At 36.7% G+C, this 22639-nt stretch overlaps 1 protein-coding gene across 1 annotated transcript in view; it reads left to right on the top strand.

Moving 5' to 3' along the window:
• Positions 1-22639, top strand: part of FAF1 (Fas associated factor 1) — a 168011-nt gene extending 145372 nt beyond the window's left edge. Inside the window, exons 16-19 of the mRNA XM_069863103.1 lie at positions 2129-2209; positions 2624-2701; positions 6720-6935; positions 20137-22639. Of these exons, the coding sequence (XP_069719204.1) occupies positions 2129-2209; positions 2624-2701; positions 6720-6935; positions 20137-20220 (459 nt within the window). The 3' untranslated portion in view covers positions 20221-22639. The remainder of the gene's footprint in view (positions 1-2128; positions 2210-2623; positions 2702-6719; positions 6936-20136) is intronic.

The following is a 22639-nucleotide window of genomic DNA, read 5'->3' as shown; positions in this document are numbered from 1 at the left end:
AAAGGCGCTATATGTTAATTGCTAGCAATCTTTGATGAAGGGAAGAGCCTGTAGTTGCAGGAGTTGCATCTGATCCTTCAGTTTTTGTTTAGATGTTACTAGGCTTGTGTGACCTTTCAAATTCAGTTAATGTGTGGAGTTAAGTGTGATATATGAAGTTGCAAAATCTGAAAATTAAATAGATTGTCTCTGAAATAATTCTTAATAGTTTTTAAATGCTTATCTTCTCGCAGATTACCTGGAGTCATGTTCCTTTAGTAAGCTTATTTGGGAAGATAGTTTTGGCTCTTACTATTCTAAGATAAATTTATGGTATGATTATGGAATGTCTCAGTATAGATAGTACAAAGCTTTTTCCTTTACTGTTACATTCCATCTGTGAGAAGAGTTGGGAAAATCTCTGTGTCTTCAAGAAGCTTTCCTCATTTTTGGATAACATAAAAATCAGAGCTGTTCAGTTAATTCAACACCCCCTTCTTCTCAGAAATTACAGAGTAGTTGCTGCTATAAGGTTTGAGTGAATTTTTAAAGTATTCCATGAGCATAGCACATAAAGCTTATCAAGGTCTAGAGGAGCCAGGAAAGGGAATGGATTATTTGGTGGTTATTGTCCATTTACATTTTGCAAGAATTACTTCTATTCGTGTCTTAGCTCTGCTGAATAAAGTGATGATTTCATTATCTTCTGTGAAGGAAATTTAGGACACACTGATTGTAGAATAATCTTGGGTTCCATTTCTATAAGGAAGAAGAGTTTCCTCTAAAAAGATTTTGTTACTTTCCATCTGGAGGTTGTATACCTTTTCTTGCAATTTGTCTTTTCCTCTTGTGGTCGCATGCTACTTCAGAGCTTTTTAACCGCTAATATATTAGAGTTTTGGTTGAGGGACATGTCAGCATGTTTGCATGGCATGATTGTAACAACTAACATATGCACCTCCCATATTGAACTGAGCTTTTTGCCAAGTAGTGAAGTGTTGGGGAGAAAATAACATAAGCAAAATGATGCCTCTATGTGGGATAAACCTTGCAGATGAACAAAAAAATAAACAATTCTTCAAAAAGCAGTAAGTCGTAGACTTTCATTTCTATGAAATACTGTGGACAGAGTCCCCCGGTATAAGTGCTGTGTTAGTGGGAACTGCAGGTGACGGTGCTGAGCCCACCAGCAATCCCACTGCTAAATTGTATTGATTTTAGTAGGGACCAGTGCAGCTTCCGCAGGCCTCTGGAAGGATTATAGGATGTAAGAGGAGTAAGCACAGGGGAGCAGGTGCTACCTCTGGCTCCAGAGACAGAGTATGAAGCTATTGATTGTACACTTTGCTTTATCAGACATCGCCCTGGTGCAGTTTTCCCAGGTTTCAGGGATATCCACTTCTTGATCCTCCACCGTGTGGATGGTGCCTCACTTTGTCACTTGCATATTTTTGGTGAACCTTTATTTCTTTGTGCTGTGATTATTAATGAAGTACTTTGCTGTGTTTGCTGGCTTGAAGTTGGCATGCTAACCTCAAGTTTCTTGTCTGCCTGCATCTGCATATTTGAGACACTTCAGAGCAGGACTTGCTACTCTCCTATCTTTGTATAATATCCAGCGCTGCAAACTGAAGCCTGTGGATGATATTGAATAGCCATGACCCTGGATGGATCCTGCTGAGTGCTTTTTAAATGAGGAAGGACCTGGGAGCAGGCCTTCTCTTGGAGGACAAGCCATTACCCGCTGTCAGCCTGAGGGGAGAGCAAATTAAAACTGGCCTTTTCCTCTAAACCCTGGTCTGTCCTTCCCTATTACAAGACTGTCCAAACCGTTGGCCACAGCCATGGTAAGGACAGCAGGACCCAGAACCTTGGTGCCACATCCAACCCTCAGGCCAGGGCTTGGACATGCCAATCCCTTGCATGGCAATCGAAACACAGCTTTAGGTAAGTCATTATTTTTAAAGTCAAGGTCACCCTTGAGGCATTTCTGAACTCATTTTCCGAGGAGTAGTTAGATGAGTAAGGCAGTCAAATATTTTGAAGTCATTGGGGTTAGAGAGTGCTGGCGAACATAACGATAACACGTCATTTTGGTCCAATGTTTGCAGATACTGTTTTGTTTATTTTCTTTTTTTTTTTCCTTTAGGATGAACGTGAAGCCAGAGAAAATGTGAAAAGAGAGCAGGATGAAGCATACCGCATATCACTGGAGGCTGACAGAGCGAAGGTGTGTGCAGGGTGGAGTGACCATGGGAATGCTGGGACAGGAATCTCTCCACAGCTGGTAAAATCTCTGTGGTGATATCTCTGTGATGCAGAGGACTGCCCACCTTCAGTTCGTTCTACTCTTGAGATGAGAGGGTTGCTGTAGGAACCATTATTGCTCTCAGTGGTTAGAAAACGGCATTAGATACATTCCCTAGGGGTAGACCTCACCACATCTCTTTTGCTAAAGCAGTCCTGGCCACGCTTATTGACAGAAGATGGGAAAGGAATGACAGCAAAAGATCACTTAATAAATATCCTATTTATTAAATTAATTTCTACAGAATGGCTGAGAGGTTTCTTTGCTTTTATACAGCTAAAACACAGCCATGGGAAGTGAGCTGATACATGTGTGATTGTTGTTTCTGTTTATTAGAGGGAAGCACAAGAGAGAGAAATGGCAGAGCAGTTTCGCTTGGAACAGATTCGGAAAGAACAGGAGGAAGAACGTGAGGTGGGATGTTTTAGCTTTTCTCACAACTTTGGGGATTCATGAAGGTTATGGACATCGTAACTTTCATTCAACATGTTGTAACTTTAATTCAAAGTGTAATTTTTATGTGAACAGCAATATTTTTTTAAATTAATCTCTTACTATATATATAAAACATAGTAGAGCTAAATAGTTTTCATCCACTGTTTAATAACTTTTCTGCTACAAATCTGGGTCACAGTTACATCATCTGGTTCTGAATTACAGCCAGATATTAGATAGGCCTCCTAACAGGACATTCATGAAATGAGCTTCATAAATGGTAAAATCTTTGGGAACCTCTAACCTAGCTTCTGCAGGCATTCCTTTTAAAAATACGATACTGTGGAGCTCTTTCATTTTTTCCAGGAAGCAGCACAAAGCCTCACTGCAATTCTGATCAAATAAATTGCCAAATTTAATATGGGAGGCAAAACACTTAAAAATTTGTGTTTTAAAAAAGTCCAAAATCTAGAAAATGGGATTTATGGTACATTTTAAATTTTCTAAGCAGTCTTCTACAGAATCTTCATTAGATTGAAACTTGTGTTTAAACAGTTTACGTCTCTAGGCTTATATAAGAAAACAGAAACCATGTGCTATGATGAGTACCGTTCCTCAGACTCTTTTGCTTTGTAGATTCTCTTGATTTTGTAGATTCTGAGGGTCCCAGTGCCTGTCAGAGGTGGCTCCTGCAGCCTCTTTCAGGATCTAGGCCAGCTTCTGTCCTAGCTGTGTGTCTGTGTAGGTATTTTCATAAAGCATCATGTATTTCTATTAGTGACTTCCTCTTTTTCACAATTTTCACAATTGGCCACTTTTCACCCCCTGGCAAACAGAACATATAGCAAAAAGGCAGGGATACAGCCATGTTTCTTCCCCTGCGGTCCCACCACAGTTCAAAGGATACGCAAAATAGAGAAAGTCGTTAAAATATTTCCATCTGTTCTGTGAAGTTCTTGAAATAGTAAGTCCTGACAGGTCTGCTGTGACACCCTCAAATGAAATTTTCAAAATAAAAGTGATGTTCACATGTCAACGTCTTGACTGAAATCGTAGTTAATTTGGGCTTGTTCTTTGACTTCTAGGCTCATAAGATTCTGTGAGCAAGCTGCTGATGATTATAAAGCTATTGAATATATATTTCCTGATGGTATTACATGAAATAAAAATAAAATATAAATATTAGAAATATTTGTTCATTTATATAAAATATCAGAGTTCCAGTACTTTTGGTGGACTTAAAATAATTTCTTTGCTTTGACTGTCATGGATTATGGAGATTTGAAATTTTGAATTATATTCTCATTTAATTCTCCACTTACTTAAAGTCCTTGGAACTCATCGAACCCTGATAAATAACCGCCTTGCTCATTCCCCCCCTACTCGTGACTTAAATGTATACTTGACATTTCAGTCTTGTGTACTTTGCTGATGTATGAAAAAATTGCATTATACAACTGCAAGAAAGTTGGCTATGAACACATTTATTATTCCCCGAGATAGACCCAATAAACAAACTGTAAGAGCAATGCATTTGCATATATATATTTTGGCCAAGATAATTGCATTAAAAAACCTGAAGAACCTTTTAAGCAGTACTGCGTTGTAAATACTAAATTCAATCCAAACAGTAGTATTTGATGGCTTAGGAAAGACGCAGTCCGCTTCTTTCTTGCCCTACAGTGTCTGATGACTTAATTAGCTCCTTTTAACATAAGTCAAGAATGGAAGTTAAAACACAACCTAAGGAGCAATGCATGAATTGGACTGTGGGAATAGTGTCCAGAATAACTGAGAGACAGCAGTTCTGTGAGATTAATGGCAATGAAACTGTATAGAACTGAGCTAATGGAAATCAGTACTGTAGCAGTGATGGACTGCTGAGCAATCAGCTCACGTTTGGATTCAAGTAAAAAGTATGGTTTGGGGTGTTTTAAGTAATACATGCATATAGACAATAATTAATTCTGCTTTATTATATCTGCTCCTGAACCCTTTCTGATACCTTGGCCTTTTGGAAATAATTTTCTTGTGCAAAGGCTGCAAGACTGGTCCACATTATCAAAATGTACCTGGGCTTCCCTGCTTTAATGTAGAGTGCAGTAATGAAAATAATAGGATCTGTTTGCTTAGTAGGACAAAAGGGATTTTAACAATAATGTTTACTAACACTCCCCATTTTCAAGTATACAGATTACTTACACTGAATTGTTCTGCAACAGTGTTTGCTTAAAGAAGTGGCTTTATGTTCAGTTCGTATATTTGAAATCTGACTATTGAGCCTTTCACATACTGAACATCTTTTTATCAACAAACTGAAATTGCTTGTTCAGGTCCAAGAGTTATTAACGTGATCCATCTCATCATTGTTTTCTGACTTGGTTTGCTGGTACAGAATATCCATTGTAAATTGCCATTTTATGTTGAAGCTTTGGAGACTGGTTACTTTGGGGAGCAACGCACTCTTTGCACAAAGAACAGAGCTCTAATGAGCTACTGTTGTTTATTTTTCTATAATATAATTGATTGGGTTCAGTAAATAATGTAGCATCTGTTGTTATACTGTGTGGGGAAATGTCAAAACAAAGATAGTAAGCAGGTGGTTGACAATGGAGAGAGAGAAAATTAAAATAGAATCTATTTAAAATATAATCTCATAGTAGATGAGCAAAAATGAACTCAAGTTCTATGTATAAATATTTATACTGAGATATAATTTGCTCAGAGGTTCGTGTGTAAGAAGTAGACTATTGAAAAGCCTTTGTAATCTTGGTTCTGCCCAGTCATCTCTTCCTTAATGTAATCATCCTCCATCAGTTTCTGTTACTAAATGACCTTGGGGAGGTTTTCAAAGGCACAAATAGCAACTGCGTATCCTGAAAGTTCCTTGAAAATCTGGGTAACTCCATGTCTGACTTCCTTTTCAGTTTGGAAAAGTGTGTTTTGGGGAGACGATGTGATCATGCTGCCTTTTCCATTCATTGACAGTCTTGTCAACTGCTGCCTCGAGTGAGGTGATGCCGTGACAAGGCTGCTTTCCAAAAATGATCTAATGTTTGACAGATGACAGTGCCTGTCCATGAGCACTGAACAGCGCTTGGTACCCTCAAAAATCAAGCCTACCTCATTCAGCAGGCTCATATTAGATATCAGTTTTTAAAAAGAACTTCTAATCAAAGTATTGGAGGTGGTGTAGTTCCCGGAGGCAGAAGGCAGAGAACACAGATTTGGCTCCTGCCCTTGACATCAGCAGCATACACAATGTTAGTAGGAAGAAAGTCATACACGCTTTCAGACGTGTAATGTCATTGTAATTCTGAGGTTGTTTGTTGCAGAAAAGGTGCACACCTGTGCTCGGAACCACCTCCCTGCAAATAATAATGATAATTGCTTGCTTTAAATCTTACAGCTCCCATTCTGTCCTCCCAGTTTTCTTTAGACCATTCATACTTTTATATATACTCTATGTATCTAATGTACCATTATATTTTTAATTACGTCTTTTAACTGTGTTTTAGTCTGTTCATAATAAATCTGCACGTTTACTCTGAACTGCCACTGAGGTCTTGTCTTTGCTGCAAGTGGTCAATTACTCTGTGCAAGAGGAAGGCAATTTGATAAATGCATTTAAAGAAATACTTTTACTGCCTTTAATTTATACCCTTTAAAGAAGCAATTGGCCACTTGACAATTATTCTCTCATTCAAATTTTTTCCAAGGCTTTCTGCCAAATGATTAAATTACTTATCCCCGTCGTGCATTAACTGTAGACCTAATAATATGTGTTATAAAGAAGGATTTATTTTAATTAGTTGTCTGATGGGCTGTTATTAAGGAATGAATAAAAATTATTTTGTCATTGAGATATAGAACACGGCTATGGCTCTGGAGCACTGTGGCACGTTTTGAAGTTCTAAAAGAAATAAAGAGAAAAGCTCTCTGTCCTTCTTTTCTATTGTTAGCACCGCAACCTAAATGGTTATTTTTCCTTCCTCAGGCTATCAGGCTGTCTCTTGAGCAGTCTTTGCCACCTGAACCAAAAGAGGAGAGTACCGAGTCTGTCAGTAAATTGCGCATCCGGACGCCCAGTGGAGAATTCTTTGAGCGGCGTTTCCTGGCCAGCAGCAAGCTGCAGGTTGTCTTTGATTTTGTAGCTTCCAAGGGGTATCCTTGGGAGGAGTACAAACTTCTGGGCACCTTTCCGAGGCGAGATGTGAGTAAACATACCTTTCAGGAACAAATATTACTACTTCTTACCTTCTGTTTGTTGCATGACCAGAATGTTATAGTGTAGAAGGTAAAAGATGTGCCTGGATATGTTAGAGTGCTGCCAGGCTCTGTGGCTGTAAGCAAGCCAGATGCTGACCTCCTAGCACTACCGCAGGTTACATACAAAATTGCATTGCAAAATCTGTTTCCATTGAGGTTGTAAAAAAATCCACTGTTTCTGAAATAAACAATTTGTGGATGGCTTTCAGTGAAAACTGCCCAAATATGGGGAGCCAGCATCGCTCACATCCTGTTTTGAAGGAAGCAGCATCAATGTTGGCATGCTGTTTAGGTCTATTATGGGCTGGTACTTCTATCCTTTCTGGTTTTGCCATTTTGATGCGATTTTATGTTACGAGCAAGGAAGGCTCAGTGTCAGATAGTATACAGTTATGAGCTAATCAGTACATTCTCATAAATTATTCATCCATCTGTTACATCATACCAGTAAATAATCATTTATGTCTCCTACCTCGAAATTCTAATGATGTACCTGCTGTGAGTGATTTTCAAAATCAATACTGCTTACTGCTTACAAAAGCCAATTAACTTCTGTTGATTGATTTGTCAACAGATATTTATGCATTGGTTACTAAGTTTCTTTGAAAATATACCTATATGTTTTCTGCTTTATTACAAATTAACTTTCATTTCTTATTTAGCCATTGTTACAGCAAAGGTAGAAGTCAGTGGGTCCAACTGTGCAGCAATTATCTGGGTCTCTGCATAAAAGGCAAAGGCAACAGACTCTACAGAGATGAGAGAATGGATCCAAGCAGTGATGGGTGAAGTTCAGCAGCTTTTTGGCCATACTGTCTCAGCAATGCAGACAAGTAGGGGCAGCTCTGGATCACCTGGGGTTTTGTTTGCTGGGGGCATCTCCAGGTGGCTGGTTAAGCCATGTTTCATCAAGGGAGCTCAGTAACTTGGGTTGCTCTTCCATTTTGCTTCCCATCACTGTTTCTGGCAGATGTTTGCTAGGAACAAAGCTCTGATTTGTACGTTTGCAGTGCTGTTTTAAAACAGATACTTGTTGCTTTATCTTCTTATTCCTAAGTACTCCAAAAGGGAAGAAAATAACATCCTTAGCAAGCACACGGCCTTCAGAGTGGATGTGATTTCTGACCAGTTTTTGGCATGACTCTGTGAACAGGATAGTAGTGCTTACAGCTTTTCTTCCATCTTGTCTTATATTGACAATGCTAATCAGTCAGACTGAAAAGGCAGCATTTAAGGAATCTCATTAATCACTAATTAACTTTATTCCTTAAGCATGTAATATCATTTCCAGTTTAACCAAAGACTAGAAGTTATCTTTGTTTCCAGGATTACTGATCGTTCAAATTGCTTGACAGAAGAAAACCAACCTTTTACAATGTAAATTATGTTTTTATATATTTTAAATATTCTGCAAGCCATGCCTCTCTACCTGTAACATATTTATGTCTTAGTACATATTTAATATAAAAAACCCACAAGTATATTACTGTAACTTTTTATGTTTCTTTTACACATTACACTAGCTGTTTCTATACTTAATCACATCATCATCATTATTAATTTTAGTCCTCTGTAACAAACCCAAAAAACTAAGTAGACAGCTCACGTAAGAACAAATTTTAGAGTAGTAGAAAAGAAAAAAGACCAGTAAATTAGAACAGGCTGGTATTTTCAGTACACTGGTGAAACTAGCAATGAGAAAACACTGAGGCGAACAAAGGAGAATTTAATGGCAGGTTATGGAGCTGTTGGTCTCTCGCATAGAAACAATGATCCTGTCGTCTTTTTTTCTATGATTCCCACCTAGTAATGCCATGTATAAGGATCACATAAATGATTCATGCCAATTGACTGAGTGGCCGTGTATGAATCCAGTTGCCATTGTGACCATCAGAACTACAATAGACAAAATGTCATCCCCAGGGGTTTACTAACCGTCGAGGACAATAAATGACATGTGACGTGTTCCCCAGGTTTGGGAAGCTGGAAGTGTGCAGCTCCATAGACAGATAGAAAAAAACCCAAACCCTCATTGGTGAATACCTTGGAATTACGGTAAAGGTCTATATTCATTGCCTTAGGCTTCATGGTATATAGTATCTTAAAAATAGACTGTAAGTTGTCAAGACCCTTCTGCTGTATCATACATATCACACGCATCCATTGAAATGTGTGCAACAAGAACAGAGCAGCTGGGATACTTGTGCTCAAGAAAACAGTAGCATTTGTAATGTCTGTTTGTATTGAAACCATACATAACATTTTAAAAAATATATTTGAAAGTATCAGAGTTACTTTGATGGAGTTTTTGCTGCAGTGGTATGAAAGCATGCCTTCTCAAGTTAATTTTTTTTTTCTTTTATCCCAATCTGTATTATGTATTATGATATATTATCATAATAATCTGTATTATGATAACGTATGATTTCTGTTGGCAGAAAATCAGCATTTTCTTCTGGTGAATTTGTTCGAGCATTTTTACCTGCTTTTCAAAACCATCAGTCCTAATACCCCGATACTGTGTTGTTTAGGTATTTTTGCTTCATTGGTAAATAAAAATTCATTAGTTCTTAGCTCTGTGTTCCAGTTGCTTACACAGATATCCTTAGCTAACTTAAAGTTGGTATGATAACCCTATGGTAAATACAAAATTCTACACATGAGTAAATACACAGATTAACCTTTTCCAGACACTACTTGTAGATTTTAAAGCTGCTGTGACATTCCAAAGCAGTTAAGCACATGCAGTGACTTGTTATTGGGTCTTTGTCACCGACTGTGTTGTTCTTTCTACTAGCACTGAAATCAGATATTAACCACCTCCTCTCCCAGTATCTTAGCCGAGGCAGCACTGTGAAAAACACTCGCACGTGGGTATCGCATGGGTGAACCTGTGTCAGCAGGTACCTGGTACCTCTAACTTTGAAAATATTTGGCAAGCACATCTTTCAGAGTGAAAAGCTGTATTAGAAGTTCTTTGCATTATTCTTAAATTCTCCTGCAAAAAGGCTTTATGGAAGCAAATGTATACCCTGTTTGAATGTATGTGCTGATTTTAGAATTATAGTTCCTTTTCTTCCAAGGATTGCTCTAATCTTGAAAACGCATTTAACTATAATAAAAAAGCTTACCCTGAGTATATTAGCGCTATCAACCTCCCATTCAGTATTTCTTTTAAGTCCCTTTCTCTTAATAGCTTTCCTAAACAGTAATTTAAGTAGTCCTCTTGATCTGCAAAACCCACCTTCTCCCAGTACCCCAGAGACTTCCCAGATGATCAGTTCCTCACTCACTTCTGTGGCGGAGATCTGCAAAAACCTTTCTAAAACTCTTTAACATCCTATGGACCTGGAATTTCACCACACTTCAGGAAAAAAAGCTGACGTGTACCAGGTCCAGCAGGGGAATGTGCAAAACAGATCTACCCAAACGGGCTTCGGCCACCCTACTAGGTTTAGTGATATGTTTGTGAGTGTTTTATAATGACTCTCAGAGGGGGAGGTCCTGGCATGCTCTCTTTTGAAAGACTATCTTTGAAAAACAAAAATCAAAATTGCAGCCTGTAATTTCTTCTGCTCATTTCTCCTTAAGGTGGAGCATTAGTTATGTATTTGAGAATTTGCTTTTTGCAGGCATGGTATTACAGACTTAAGCTCTTTATTTACTGTATCTGGAAGCCATGGTAAGCCAAGACTTCTACAGTATTTCACATTTTATTTTTCTGAGCCACAGCTTAGGATCAGGTGGTGGTTAAGTCACTTAAGGTTATTTAAATGCATCTAAAATGTTGCTTAATAATTCAGAACCAGTTTGCTCTGTTTAGAGTATTAAGATTTTTTAGATCCTTTTAATTAACCAATTTCAACAGCAGTTTAAATAAACAGAAACAAAAATCTGTCTCCCTTTAAGGGTAGAAAATAAATTTAACTCAAATTGCATGTCAATTTAAATTAAGTATGATCAGGATTTCCATAAATTTAGGGCCAGACAATTTTTAATATTGTATGGGAGTACGGAGTAAGATATTCCTCCAACCCAAATGTGATCATTCATTCCTATGTTCTGGCAGCAGTAATCCTCTTTGAAGCCCACGGTGGTGAAAATAATGTGACAGGATAATAAGTTCAGCTGCAGCACTCAGCACACATAGTCACCTGAGCAGGTAACTATCCTCTGATGTTCTCAGAAAGGTAACCTTAGAGCATAATCTCTATGTTGCTCTGCCAGGTAGTTTGGCAATTTTGTATATCCCAGTCAATTCTAAAAGCCAGTCTTTGTAGGGATTATTCTGCAATTCACCAAGTACAAACTACTTCCTTCAAATAATCTACTTGTAAACTAATTAGATGATATTTAAAGTCTTTAAGTAGTTATGGAAGTGTGTTATGTCCAGGACTGTTTCTAGCTTTTAATGTTCTTTCCTTGAATCATCATATTGATAGAAAGATTGAAGAAGGATGTTATCATGGGAAGGGATTCATGCAGTATTATGGCTATACTCAGTAGCAGGTTTAGTAACTTGACATACATCAGGAAAGTAGCTTGAATATCTGTTTTCTGGCAAAAGAGGACTTCAGATTAATTAAATATTTTTCAGGCGTGTTCATAAAATTTGAGAATATTTTTGTAAATTCAGGGAAAATTGAACATGTCATCCACATAATTTCAGTTTCAGTTACTGGAACTTATATTTCCTAGTACATAAAATAGTACTCAACTATTTTAATTTCCATAATTTACAATTTTTCGGGTTAGTATAGATCTGATGGTGGCATGTGTCAGCTGTAGTCTAGTTTGCAGAGGGCCACAGCCATCTACAAAGGCAGACGTCCCTCCTCTTGTCATTTAAAACTGTCCTTCAGTCAGTACTACCTGTCTTTGTCTTTCCCATCGTTTGAGGATAGGTTGTTATTTTATTTATTCAAGCACTTATGTTTAATTTAGTTAAGACACTGAGAAGTTGTCTAAGCAAACTGGCTATACTGGACTGGCATATTCCCATGCCTCTTTTAGAGGTATGATTGCTGATTGTTCTTCCTGATGACTTGTAACAGTAAAACGATTGGACTGACAAACCTTGACTGCCAGAGGAATGTACCACACATCACTGCAGCCAGAACACTGAAGTGTTTGCAACCCCTGGGTTTTATTTCGTTTAACAAGTGTGTTGTTCACAAAGGATAAGTGTCACAGTCTTTCAGCCAGCACCTGCAAAGGGCGTAAGTGAGGTTTTGCCTTACTGAAGTCAATGGCAGTTCTTTAAAGAAAATCAAGTAGCTTTTGTGTCTCAAAATGCAGTGTTTATTTTTGTGGAAATATAGTTTCCATTAGGCAGTCAAAAAGTATTACAGAAGGGTTTTTCATAATGTTTTCTTCCAAAAAAGACAGACTTGATCTGTCTTCTCAGACATGGTGTTTTTTGCATAAGTAACTATGATATACAAAGAGAAAGAGTAAAGCCCTTAATGTATCAAGTCACTAAAGGAGATGGAAGGAATTTCTTCCTCATCTCATAGATGTAAGCTTAATTTAAAAAGAAATAGAAATACATTCTATAGGTCAATGTAGTTTCTGATCTCTTACAACAGCTCTATTTGAATACAGAATGTTTAACCAGTTTCAGGAAATAGGTGTGCATTTCAGATGAGGTGTTTCACTTAAGACTCACTAAAGTAAGCAAGCATTCACCACAACACTGAATACTCGGTACGGTATGTGAGTTCTCAGTTGAGTCATCCTCATTAGTTAACCCAATGACTAATGCCAACCATGTGATTAATATATTCCACCCAAGCACATCCCTCAGACCAGAAGTGTTCTTTTATTCAGCACTGCCCCATTTTACAAAACATTTATTTCAGGGGAGGTGCATTATTGTTCACAGGAAGATGCCTTAGTTAAGCCACAGAGCTTTGCTGCTGCATATGACATTATCAAGTGTAAACTGGAACTAAGATATTTTGCACTTGTTCCCCAGAATTCATACTTAATGTCAGTTTTGTGGGCGCTTTTTGCCTTGTAGGAAGAAAATGTAATGATAAAATACCAATCAAGAGCCTTTGTAATAGTATGATACTAAGAATGCTGCGTCTGGTTACCAGAAAATTTAATGATCTCCTGCTGTTTTGGTAATTGCATATGTAATACATCAGACTAAATCACCAAAGCGGTCTTAGGCATGCTTTTTATTCTATTTACCTATCTACCAATCGCAATGTTATACTGTAGATATCATTGTGGTATCTGAGCATCTCAATCCTTTGAACTTGTGATGAAAACCCTTTTGGATTGTTTTTCCATGCAGTTATAATTAAGTGCACAAAAATCTAATCCTGGGTCATTCTCCTGCGAGTGACTGCGTTCACATCGATTCCCCTTTGGGATGTATGCAAAGTTCTTGCAGTTCATTTAGAGCACTAGATGTATTTGCATGTTTTCAGACTTCCAGAGGATGTGGCTGTTTGCCTCCTTTCAGCTCTTCATCAATATCTGCAGTGAAAGCTATAGCACCTCTGGGGCCATGATCGTTTTTTCTCTGTAGCTAGCATATTTTATAATAATGAAATACATGAATAATTGTTAGTTCGATATGAGCACACTGGCAGCAGTGCCCACAAGTAATGGGCTGGTTTGCTCCTTGGCACAGCTGACGGGATGCTTAACATACAAATTCACTCATCTGTCAATGCTGGTACTTAAACCCTTTCTCTACTCAGCAAGAAAGCTGAAAGTAAATTGTGTGAAGGAGCAGATGATGGAGCTCTTCTGCCTGCAGGTCCTTTATCAGGAGAAGATGTGTTCCTGGGTATTCTGTCAGATTCTGCTGGTTCCAAGAATCCGCACAAAGAATTCTCTCAATAGATCAAAGATTTCAATTCAGAAAGAAGGAATGGAGGAAATCAGAAAATCTGAGGAGAGCTTTACAGCATCTTCCTCATCCCTTAAAATCTGAAATCCTCCAGAGTTGTTGGCACTGTGGAGAACAGCATCGTCTTGTTCAGTACCTGCAGATAACTTCTCTGCCTGCCACTAACTTAGACAAACTCAGTGTACAGGGCAACTTGTGTAATATTTTAACACCACCAGTACCGCATCAACAAAAGTCATATTATTGAAGGAGACTCTGATTAATTTAAATACTTTGGTGTTTTCACTTATTCAGCCAAAGTAAAAGGTGCATTTGTTACTTTGTCATTGAACAAAATTTCTGATCTTGGCCTAAAACAAAGCACAGAACGATCTCAGAGCTACCCAAGTAGAATTGCTGTATGGAGCATTTCCTAATGTCTTTAATTGGAAGGCAGATAAATTATAGTTATATCGTTCTTTTACTATCCACTGTTAAAAATCCATAGGATATGGGTAAAATTCTGGTATTTTTTAAACATCATCGGCATCTGGGCTTTTATTTACTTTTGGTGCAAGACCAGTTAGAGTTTGTGGGGCTTTTTGGCTTTGTTCTACAAACATGAGGTCTTTTTCCCAATTAAAAAAAAATCACATTTTCATGTAGAATCATGAATTCATAATGTTGAACTTTTAAAAAGCACCAGATGTTCAGACCTTGCTATGCAAATACAGCAACACTGGGTTTGGGTTTGTCCTTGTTACTTGCGCTGCCCTGTCACTATGCTTAGTATTTGAAAAAAACACCCAAACAAAAAACAAACAACAACAAAAAACAGAGAACACAGTTGCTGTATTTATTTGCTGTATAAAAGACAAGTAATGCCAGTCAGTTTTATAAGCCTTCACTGAATTAGAATCTATGCAGCAAATTATCATCTGATACAAGTCAAATCAATGAGAATTTACACTGTGTAAAGACTGACGTTCTCTCAGGTATCTCAGAGCACTATATGGCTTTTCTAAGAAAGAGTGGAAAGCATGCTCAAAATACAGGATACATCATCACCATTTTCTGTTTTGTCAATAGGAAATGTATTTTTACAATAAGCTTAATTTAAAGTACCGTTTTGATAAAATCTCTTCAGATGAATAATAAAAGCATGATATGTCTGGAATAAAGCTTTGTACTTAGAATGAGACCCAAAGTCTTTTAGTATGACATATTTTTCCTTATTTGTGAAGGCTTTCTACAATTCAGATGTAAATTATCTCCAAGTTTATTCAACTAAACCAGATCTAATTGCATGTATTTCTATAAGGTAGCCCTACTTTTGTTTGTTTCTCAAGTTGAGCATATTATCCGTATGACCCATGGATATTTCAATAGGTAGAAAGGAATCACTGTATTTGTTTGTGTGTCAGTCTGAAAATATAGGTTTTTAAACAGATCTGGTACTTTACCAGGTGTGCCTTTAAGTAATTTCTATTGCATTTATACTTTAGGAGGATTAGGAAAGAGAGTAAAAGAACTCTTTGTCCGTTAGATTCATTAAAGGTATTCATGCGTGTGTAAGTGGTATAGAGGCTGAGCTACTCAGGAATCAGATCCTTGTCCTAGGGTGTAGAGAAAGGTGAAGGGTGTGATATTTACTGCTTGTGTAAGTGTCATAATAATTGTGTATTCGATTCTTTATTTTTAAATTACCTTCCTGGGCATTGAGCCATTTTTTTGTATTTATCTTTTCCCTGCAGAGTTAGGGAGGGTATGGAACCACACCTTTGAAATGGTAAAAGTACAGCTGTTCAGGATGTGAATGTGTAATAGAACAGACAGGTCAGCAAAAGTGAAGACAGAAATAATAAGAAAATTATTCTAGAATGAAAAATACTTTGCTATAAAAGTGTATTAAAATATTGTTTAAGCTTGTATCAGTTTTCTTTATTGGATTATTACGAAGCCCAAGGAATTTATTCACAATAAAGTGTCATAGCTACTACATTCATACAGGAGAAATAGAATAGTTAACATTACTATCCTTTGGTTTTGCACAGTCTTAAATCATTCAAACTTCCAAGCGCCACAGAAGTACTTCAAACCAACTAGCTAGTGCTTATCTTAAATAACCACTACAGAATTCATTTAAACAAATACCCAGTAAAGTAATACATTTCCTGTGCACCGAACCAACATAGGTTATACAACCAAGCTCTTGAAAAGTTGAAGCCTCGGCTCTAGTGCACCAAAGTGGAAGGTTCTGCAAAATTATACCCATAGTTAGAAGAAAACTATTGTTTTACCAAGCTAAACCTATTTTAGTGAAAACAAAATGTTTTGCAGCTCAATAGCAAGATGTAGCACTGATGGCAATGCAGTGCTGTTACCACCCTCTGCTCGTGGTGCTAGTGTGAGTCTTCCCTGAAGGGATGGGAGTGTTAAAGTTTGCTAGGAAGTCATTTGCCTGAAGATGAAGACTCCCCAGGCACTATCTGCTCTGTCTTTGGAACAGCCCTCAATGCACATGTAGGTTATTCTACAGAATTCTGTGAGCTTGAATATTAGTAATTTTGCTGTCACTCTTAGCATCAGAACGCTATATCCTTCCTCTGCCACCCTCTTCACTGTATAAACTTGGTACAGCTTAGAGTCTCTTTTTAAGGGCTTTTAGTTTGCATTTCATTATAATATGAAGTATTTACCTTAGCAAAACCACAAAATATGTTTTAAAAATACACTTGCCTCGTTACTGGTATCACCATGTGACATGTGAGTGAATTCCTAGGGGGTGTGCATACGACTGGTAGAAAGTCAGATATTGTGGGACTTGAAAATAGTGAGAAACACTATGCTTTTAGCATTTGTTTAGACCCTTAATAAATACTGAATGCTTACCTTGGAGAGTTTTTGCAACCTTAATCAAGAAAGTGTTGATTTCACCACGTGGATATACCTATGTAACTCATTTAGTTCAACAGAATCAAGTCAGATTGAGTATATTAACCCGTTCTTAAATGATTTCCTGCATAATTGCTAACAATGTAGAAGAAATCTTTAAATACAGGTATAGAGGTTTGGGACAATGTGACTTATATAATGTGCAGGGCTGCTCTGAAGAAAGTGCCATGCGAGGACATCAGAGCACAGGATTGCTGGCAGTGACCTGGACTCCAGCATTTATCCTAATGGTAATGAAACAAGATACACAGATTAAATATGAAGGTATTATACTTCACGTTATGAAATAATCCACCTAAATATAAGTGAATAAAATGATTTAAAACACTATATTGGAAACACCTTTGCAAGCTACAGCTCCAGGGTCCTTTGGTCATTATTATATACCACTCTTTGGTTTCTAATTCTGTTTTAAAATACAGTAAATTACGAAACATCTTAGGTCTTATATTTTGTATTTTTACAAGAGAAACCATTCTTTTGGTAGGAGGTGCGTTCACTAATAAGCTTCTATTCTTCGTAGCAAACAACATGTTTACAAACCACAAATAACAAAGTAGAAGCTGCAGAAGGGTTATGGTGTGATAATTAAGTACAATGGCGACCCATATGAACAGAAAATGCCAAGGAGCTAAAACAAAGCAACAACAGCTTTGTTTGTTGACAGATGTAGGAGCCATATTGTTAGTTAATTGGGTAATGGTGTAAACATTTGCAAACTCTCCTGTCCCTCAGTGAATTAAGCAGCACACTGAAATTATGGTGAAAAGCTGCACAGTCCTTTTGCTGCAGGTACTTCCACAGTGCTTCTAGCCAGCCTCCTAAGAATGAAGACAGTGAGGAAGGGACATCCTGTGTTATTATTGTTTAAGGTACTTAAAGTTTGCAGACTTTAGAGTTTAGACTAGGATATGTATCTTGAATTCTGTCTTTCCTGGTTTTTCTTGAAAAAAAAGAAAAAAGGTTGCAGGATTTGAAAATAGAGAGGTCAAATTAGATACTGGCTTGAACTGAAAAGAAGGAAAATTCCTTCTTTCGGGTGCACAAAGCCTCAAATGCTGTGAATTGCAGACACTCCTATTTACCTTGCTTTCTATGTCTATGTGCAATAACGGACTGTAGCAGAATACCAAAACATTAAAAAATGCAACAAGATACTTAATTAGCATAGTTCTGTAATCACAAACTTAAATGCACTACTTTGGCTGTTTTTTACATAACAGGTTTGCTCTCTAAGATAATAACCTTTCAATAATTTAAGCAGCATCTGTGCAGGCATGCATAATTGGGCTGTAGATAATAGGAATCTAAAATTGAGTCTGGTTTTTATAAATTGTTTTTCTCTCCAGACATTTAGCAATAGCTCACTGTGGTACACGAAGTTTAAGAAAATATGTTCATGTTTTGAGAATCTAAATAATGGATCTGTTTGGGGTTTTTAAACTTGGAGGCATGTAATTCTGTTGCAGTCAGAGAGATGAAATTACATTGATTTCAGTGGACTTAGGAAGTGATAAGCTTTTAATGTTTGTTTAAATAATGAGTTTTCTATAATTATCCATTAAAACAATAGAAATACAAATATATTTTAAGTTTGCTTGATTTAGTTGGGAGAGAAAGAGGAGTAATACTCTGCTAATTGGTAACTGGATTAGTAAGTTATGCTTTTAAGAAAAAATACATTATTGTTTCTTATTAATTCATAGTGCTTGGTGTGCTCGACACCTAATGTTTAAAAAAAATTATTTTAGAAAGCAGTGGCATTATATGATCACAGATGAAACAAATCTAACTTCTGAAAAAATGTTTATCAGTATGCTTTTCTATTTATACCTGTAGCATAAGAGTAATAATCTATTATTCAGAAGCAAAATTCTGATATCTAGTGTGCTCACACAGCAAAATAAACTAAAACAGAATACCCAGGGAAAATAAATTTAAAAATTAAAGCAAAGATGGTAAGATTAAAAGAAATAATATTCATCTTTCTATATGAAATTTTGCAGTAGTCTTCTGGGTGTCACATCATTGGTGTGTACGTGTGAATGTCTGAAGGACACTAGGAGCCTTGTCATCATTATTTTGTCTATATAAATAATTATGTAGTACTTAAAACAGGATTTTATTTTCATAGGATAGATTTATGCTATAGGCAGAAGTCTAGTTTCTAAATAGAATCCTCAACACGGGTTTCTTGCTGAATACAAACTGAGAATTGCTTACATGCCTTAAGTGAAAGCTGGTAATGGGATAGTCAGGATGTTGAGCAGCTTGCAGGGTTTGGTGTTAAGATCCAAATGCTGAAGAATTTTGGCAATAACGGTACAGATAATGCCTATGTCATTATTTTCCAGCTTGCATGGCATTTATCTCTCACTGGAATTCCTCTGTACGCCCACCTGCATGAGTGACTGCCTAAATACTTTGACAAATCCAGAAAGGACTGAGGATTCCAGGGAACAATTCTATAATATAAATATATGCACTTAAGCATCTACATAAATGATATATAGACGCATAGTACTTACGATGTGCGTATATATATATACACACATATACACACACGTACACATGCGTAGTAAGTATACGTTTCAGTAGTTGGGTTGGGATTTCACTATATGGCGAGCTGATTCAGGATTCGCTCCTGATGGGAGGAGGAGGGCCCTGCTTCCTCCCTTCCATATGCTTCTTACTTACCTTGTAATGGATTTGGTGTTGACGGGACTTGTGAGTTCACGAGTTAAACTCACTAGCACAGGAGAAAAATAACCAAACAAATGTTTAAGTGGCTGATAAGCATCAAAGTGAGTGAAAGTCAGTACTTCACCATGTGACTTGGAGCAAGAAAGAAAGTAGGAAAATAAAGACAGAATAAGTTCCCTTTTCAGTGGAGAGATCATATTGTATTGGATATATTGACACCATCAGTTTGATTGAAATGTAAGATACTTATCTGGGACTACAGATTTATTTTTCATCTCAACTTGTGTGTTCTAGTAATCCTTCCAGAAGATCTTTGACAGAAAGTCAGATATATTCATGCATTGGTTGGTGGTAGAAAACCAGACCTTCTTGCCATTAATGCGTTGGATTCCGTTTATGATTATTCTGTTTATTGTCATTACAAATATTGTTATTGCTCTTTTTTATTATATTATTAGCAGCATTATTATCATCATCGTTGTCATCTTTATCTGCATCCTGGGAATTTGTGCTCAAAACTTCAGTTATCACTGACAGAAAGACTCAAAAATCTCCCCAGTGAAAATTAAAATTTGCCCTGTGAAGATAAACAATTCAAAAAGGTCTGCTTACAAGTATCTTCTTGTTCATACCTTTACAGGTGACCCAGCTGGATCCAAATAAATCATTACTGGAGGTAAAACTGTATCCTCAAGAAACACTTTTCCTGGAGGCAAAAGAATAGATCAAACAACATTGTAGGACTAATCATCCTTTGAGAAACCAGAGGCACATCATCGAAAGGAAGACTTCTATCAACTCCACCTTGTACTATCATCGAACTCAACTTAATGTCACGACTTTGCCTCTTGCAAGAATCCTGAAAAATTGAAAAAACATAGCTACTTAAAGTTTCACATCCATGAGTATATGTTTCCAATCTCATTGAAATGAGCAGAGGATAAAATTCTGCTATGAACACTGAACATTATGACTCTGTTGCTCACTTATCATCCAGCTTTTGTTATAATTAATGCACTGTTAAAATGTGAGTGATTGTTAAGTAGAATTTTTACTCCTCAGATGCCCCTTTTTCACCAAGAAATCTTGGACATTTCTGCCTGTACTTTTGACACTAGAATGCTGTATATTTGATATCTCGCTGAGCCAGTGCTCTCATATATATGCATTTTATTTCTGTGTTTGAATTTCTACTTTGTCAACTAATTTAAAAAGGCAGAAAATATTAACGGGACATTCTCAGCCATGAAAATTTAACAGTATTATAGTAGAAAGCATATAATTTTTGTTAGTACTTTCTGACTTCTTTGATAAGATGTAAGGTTTTGTTTGAAGAATATAGTTTGACATATATGCAGGGTATTTATTTTCTGGTTCTGCTTTGGGTCTCAGTTCTGGTTCAGTTTAGGAAGTATTTTCCATTACATTGCAGTGTGTGAAACTGCTTATTGCATGATGTGAATATTTAAATTACGTTAGAAAGGGCCAGTACCAGAAACCTGGTATCTTGCCAACACTTCAGGAATCAGCTGATATTGGTTATCAGCTGTTAAAAGCCTTTCAAGTACCAGATACAAGTTCTTTATTTCTCATTGTGAAAGAAAGGGCAGTCCCTGTTTTAGCAGTTTTCCTTCATTCTGGCACTTGTTTGTATCCTATTACTCTGCTGTTTTAAAGCACCTTGTTTGTTTCATCAAACAATGAGTTTCTTAAGAGTTGATGTAATAAGAAGTCTGCCTTATTATTGCACACTTGGACATTTTAACAATAGATTGCCGATCCCGTTTCAAATTTAAAGAAATCCTAGCTCTCCTGTCTGAAATGTATGCACCAGCTACCTGCTATCTGATGTGGAAAAAATCTGGTACTTTAAATTTCTCAACCACAGAATGAGCATTCTGAGTCTAAGACCATGACATACACTTGATGCCAAACTTGCATCAAAACTGGTTTGGCTAATTTTTTTTCCTTTTTTTTTTTTTTTTTAAATCTCTTGTCCCACAAAACAGTGCACAGAAGCACTACAGAATCCTCATCTGCTAATCAATATTTTTTTTAAAGCGAGGCACATTGTTTTCCACATATGTTTATATGTAATGCATAGTGTTTATCCTAGCAAAATGAATTCCGATTTGAAAATTTTATACTAAGCAAGAATCAACTCATCTTTTAATTTTTCTTTGTTTTTATTTGGTAGGATGGTGGTATAAAATTACATGTATGCCTATTATTAGGGTGTTAGTGAGGCTGATATATTGTTACCTTTACCAAAAATGCAAATTTCTGAGCAAGGAAGCCTTATTCTACCTTTTGTAATTCTGTAATTAGCGAATGCTACATCAGACACTTTTAGAAGTGAAGTATCTATGACAAAACAGAAGGTTTGGAAGTGTAAGCAAATTCTAATCATTTGCAGTTCACAAATAAAAGAATGCATAGCCAACAGCAAGATAAATCTGTGTAATGGAAAGCTCAATGCAGACACTTTGTTCTGAGGTTTTGTTTTCTTACAAAAATATCCATTATGTTTATTAAATAAGAAATTATCATAGGTTGCAAACTGGGGTGATGCTGTTTCTACAACAATCACAGTAACATACGCAGCAGGATTTGAAAGTGATGCATATCTTTTTTTCAGATTAGCTCTTCCTTCTATGCTGGCTGTTGAGGAAAGGAATTGCTGAAATATACTGCTACACAAAGCAGAGTGACCTTTCAGCTAACTTGTTTATATTAATCTATTCTGTTTAACTTTTGTTTGATCTCATCAGGCTGTTTTCTCTCACTCAACTTTATTTCTGTATTTTGACTATATATTCTTTACTTTGATACTAGTTTCATAAAGTTATTAAATGTGGCTTGAATATTTGTTGAATCTATTGAAGTCAATGCTCCCAAGGTTTCTTTAGCCTTTTTTTTGTTTCTAAATCCTTTTATTATTTTTTCCCTCATTTTGTTCGTATTGCAAAATACACTGTCATTATCAAAGTGTTCTAGTGGTAATTAACTGGAAGTGTTCAAAGTGCTGGCATTACTGCCCTCTGGTATAAAGATATCAAGATGAGTGTGCAGGGATTGTTCTGCCACAACATAAACAAGTGTATCACTCTCTAAATAAAACATTTATGATTTTGGTCCTGAAA

Source organism: Phaenicophaeus curvirostris, chromosome 8, assembly GCF_032191515.1.
Source record: "Phaenicophaeus curvirostris isolate KB17595 chromosome 8, BPBGC_Pcur_1.0, whole genome shotgun sequence".
NCBI lineage: Eukaryota > Metazoa > Chordata > Aves > Cuculiformes > Cuculidae > Phaenicophaeus > Phaenicophaeus curvirostris.
Note: the sequence above shows the minus strand (reverse complement) of the source record. Positions and strands in the feature narration are given on the sequence as shown.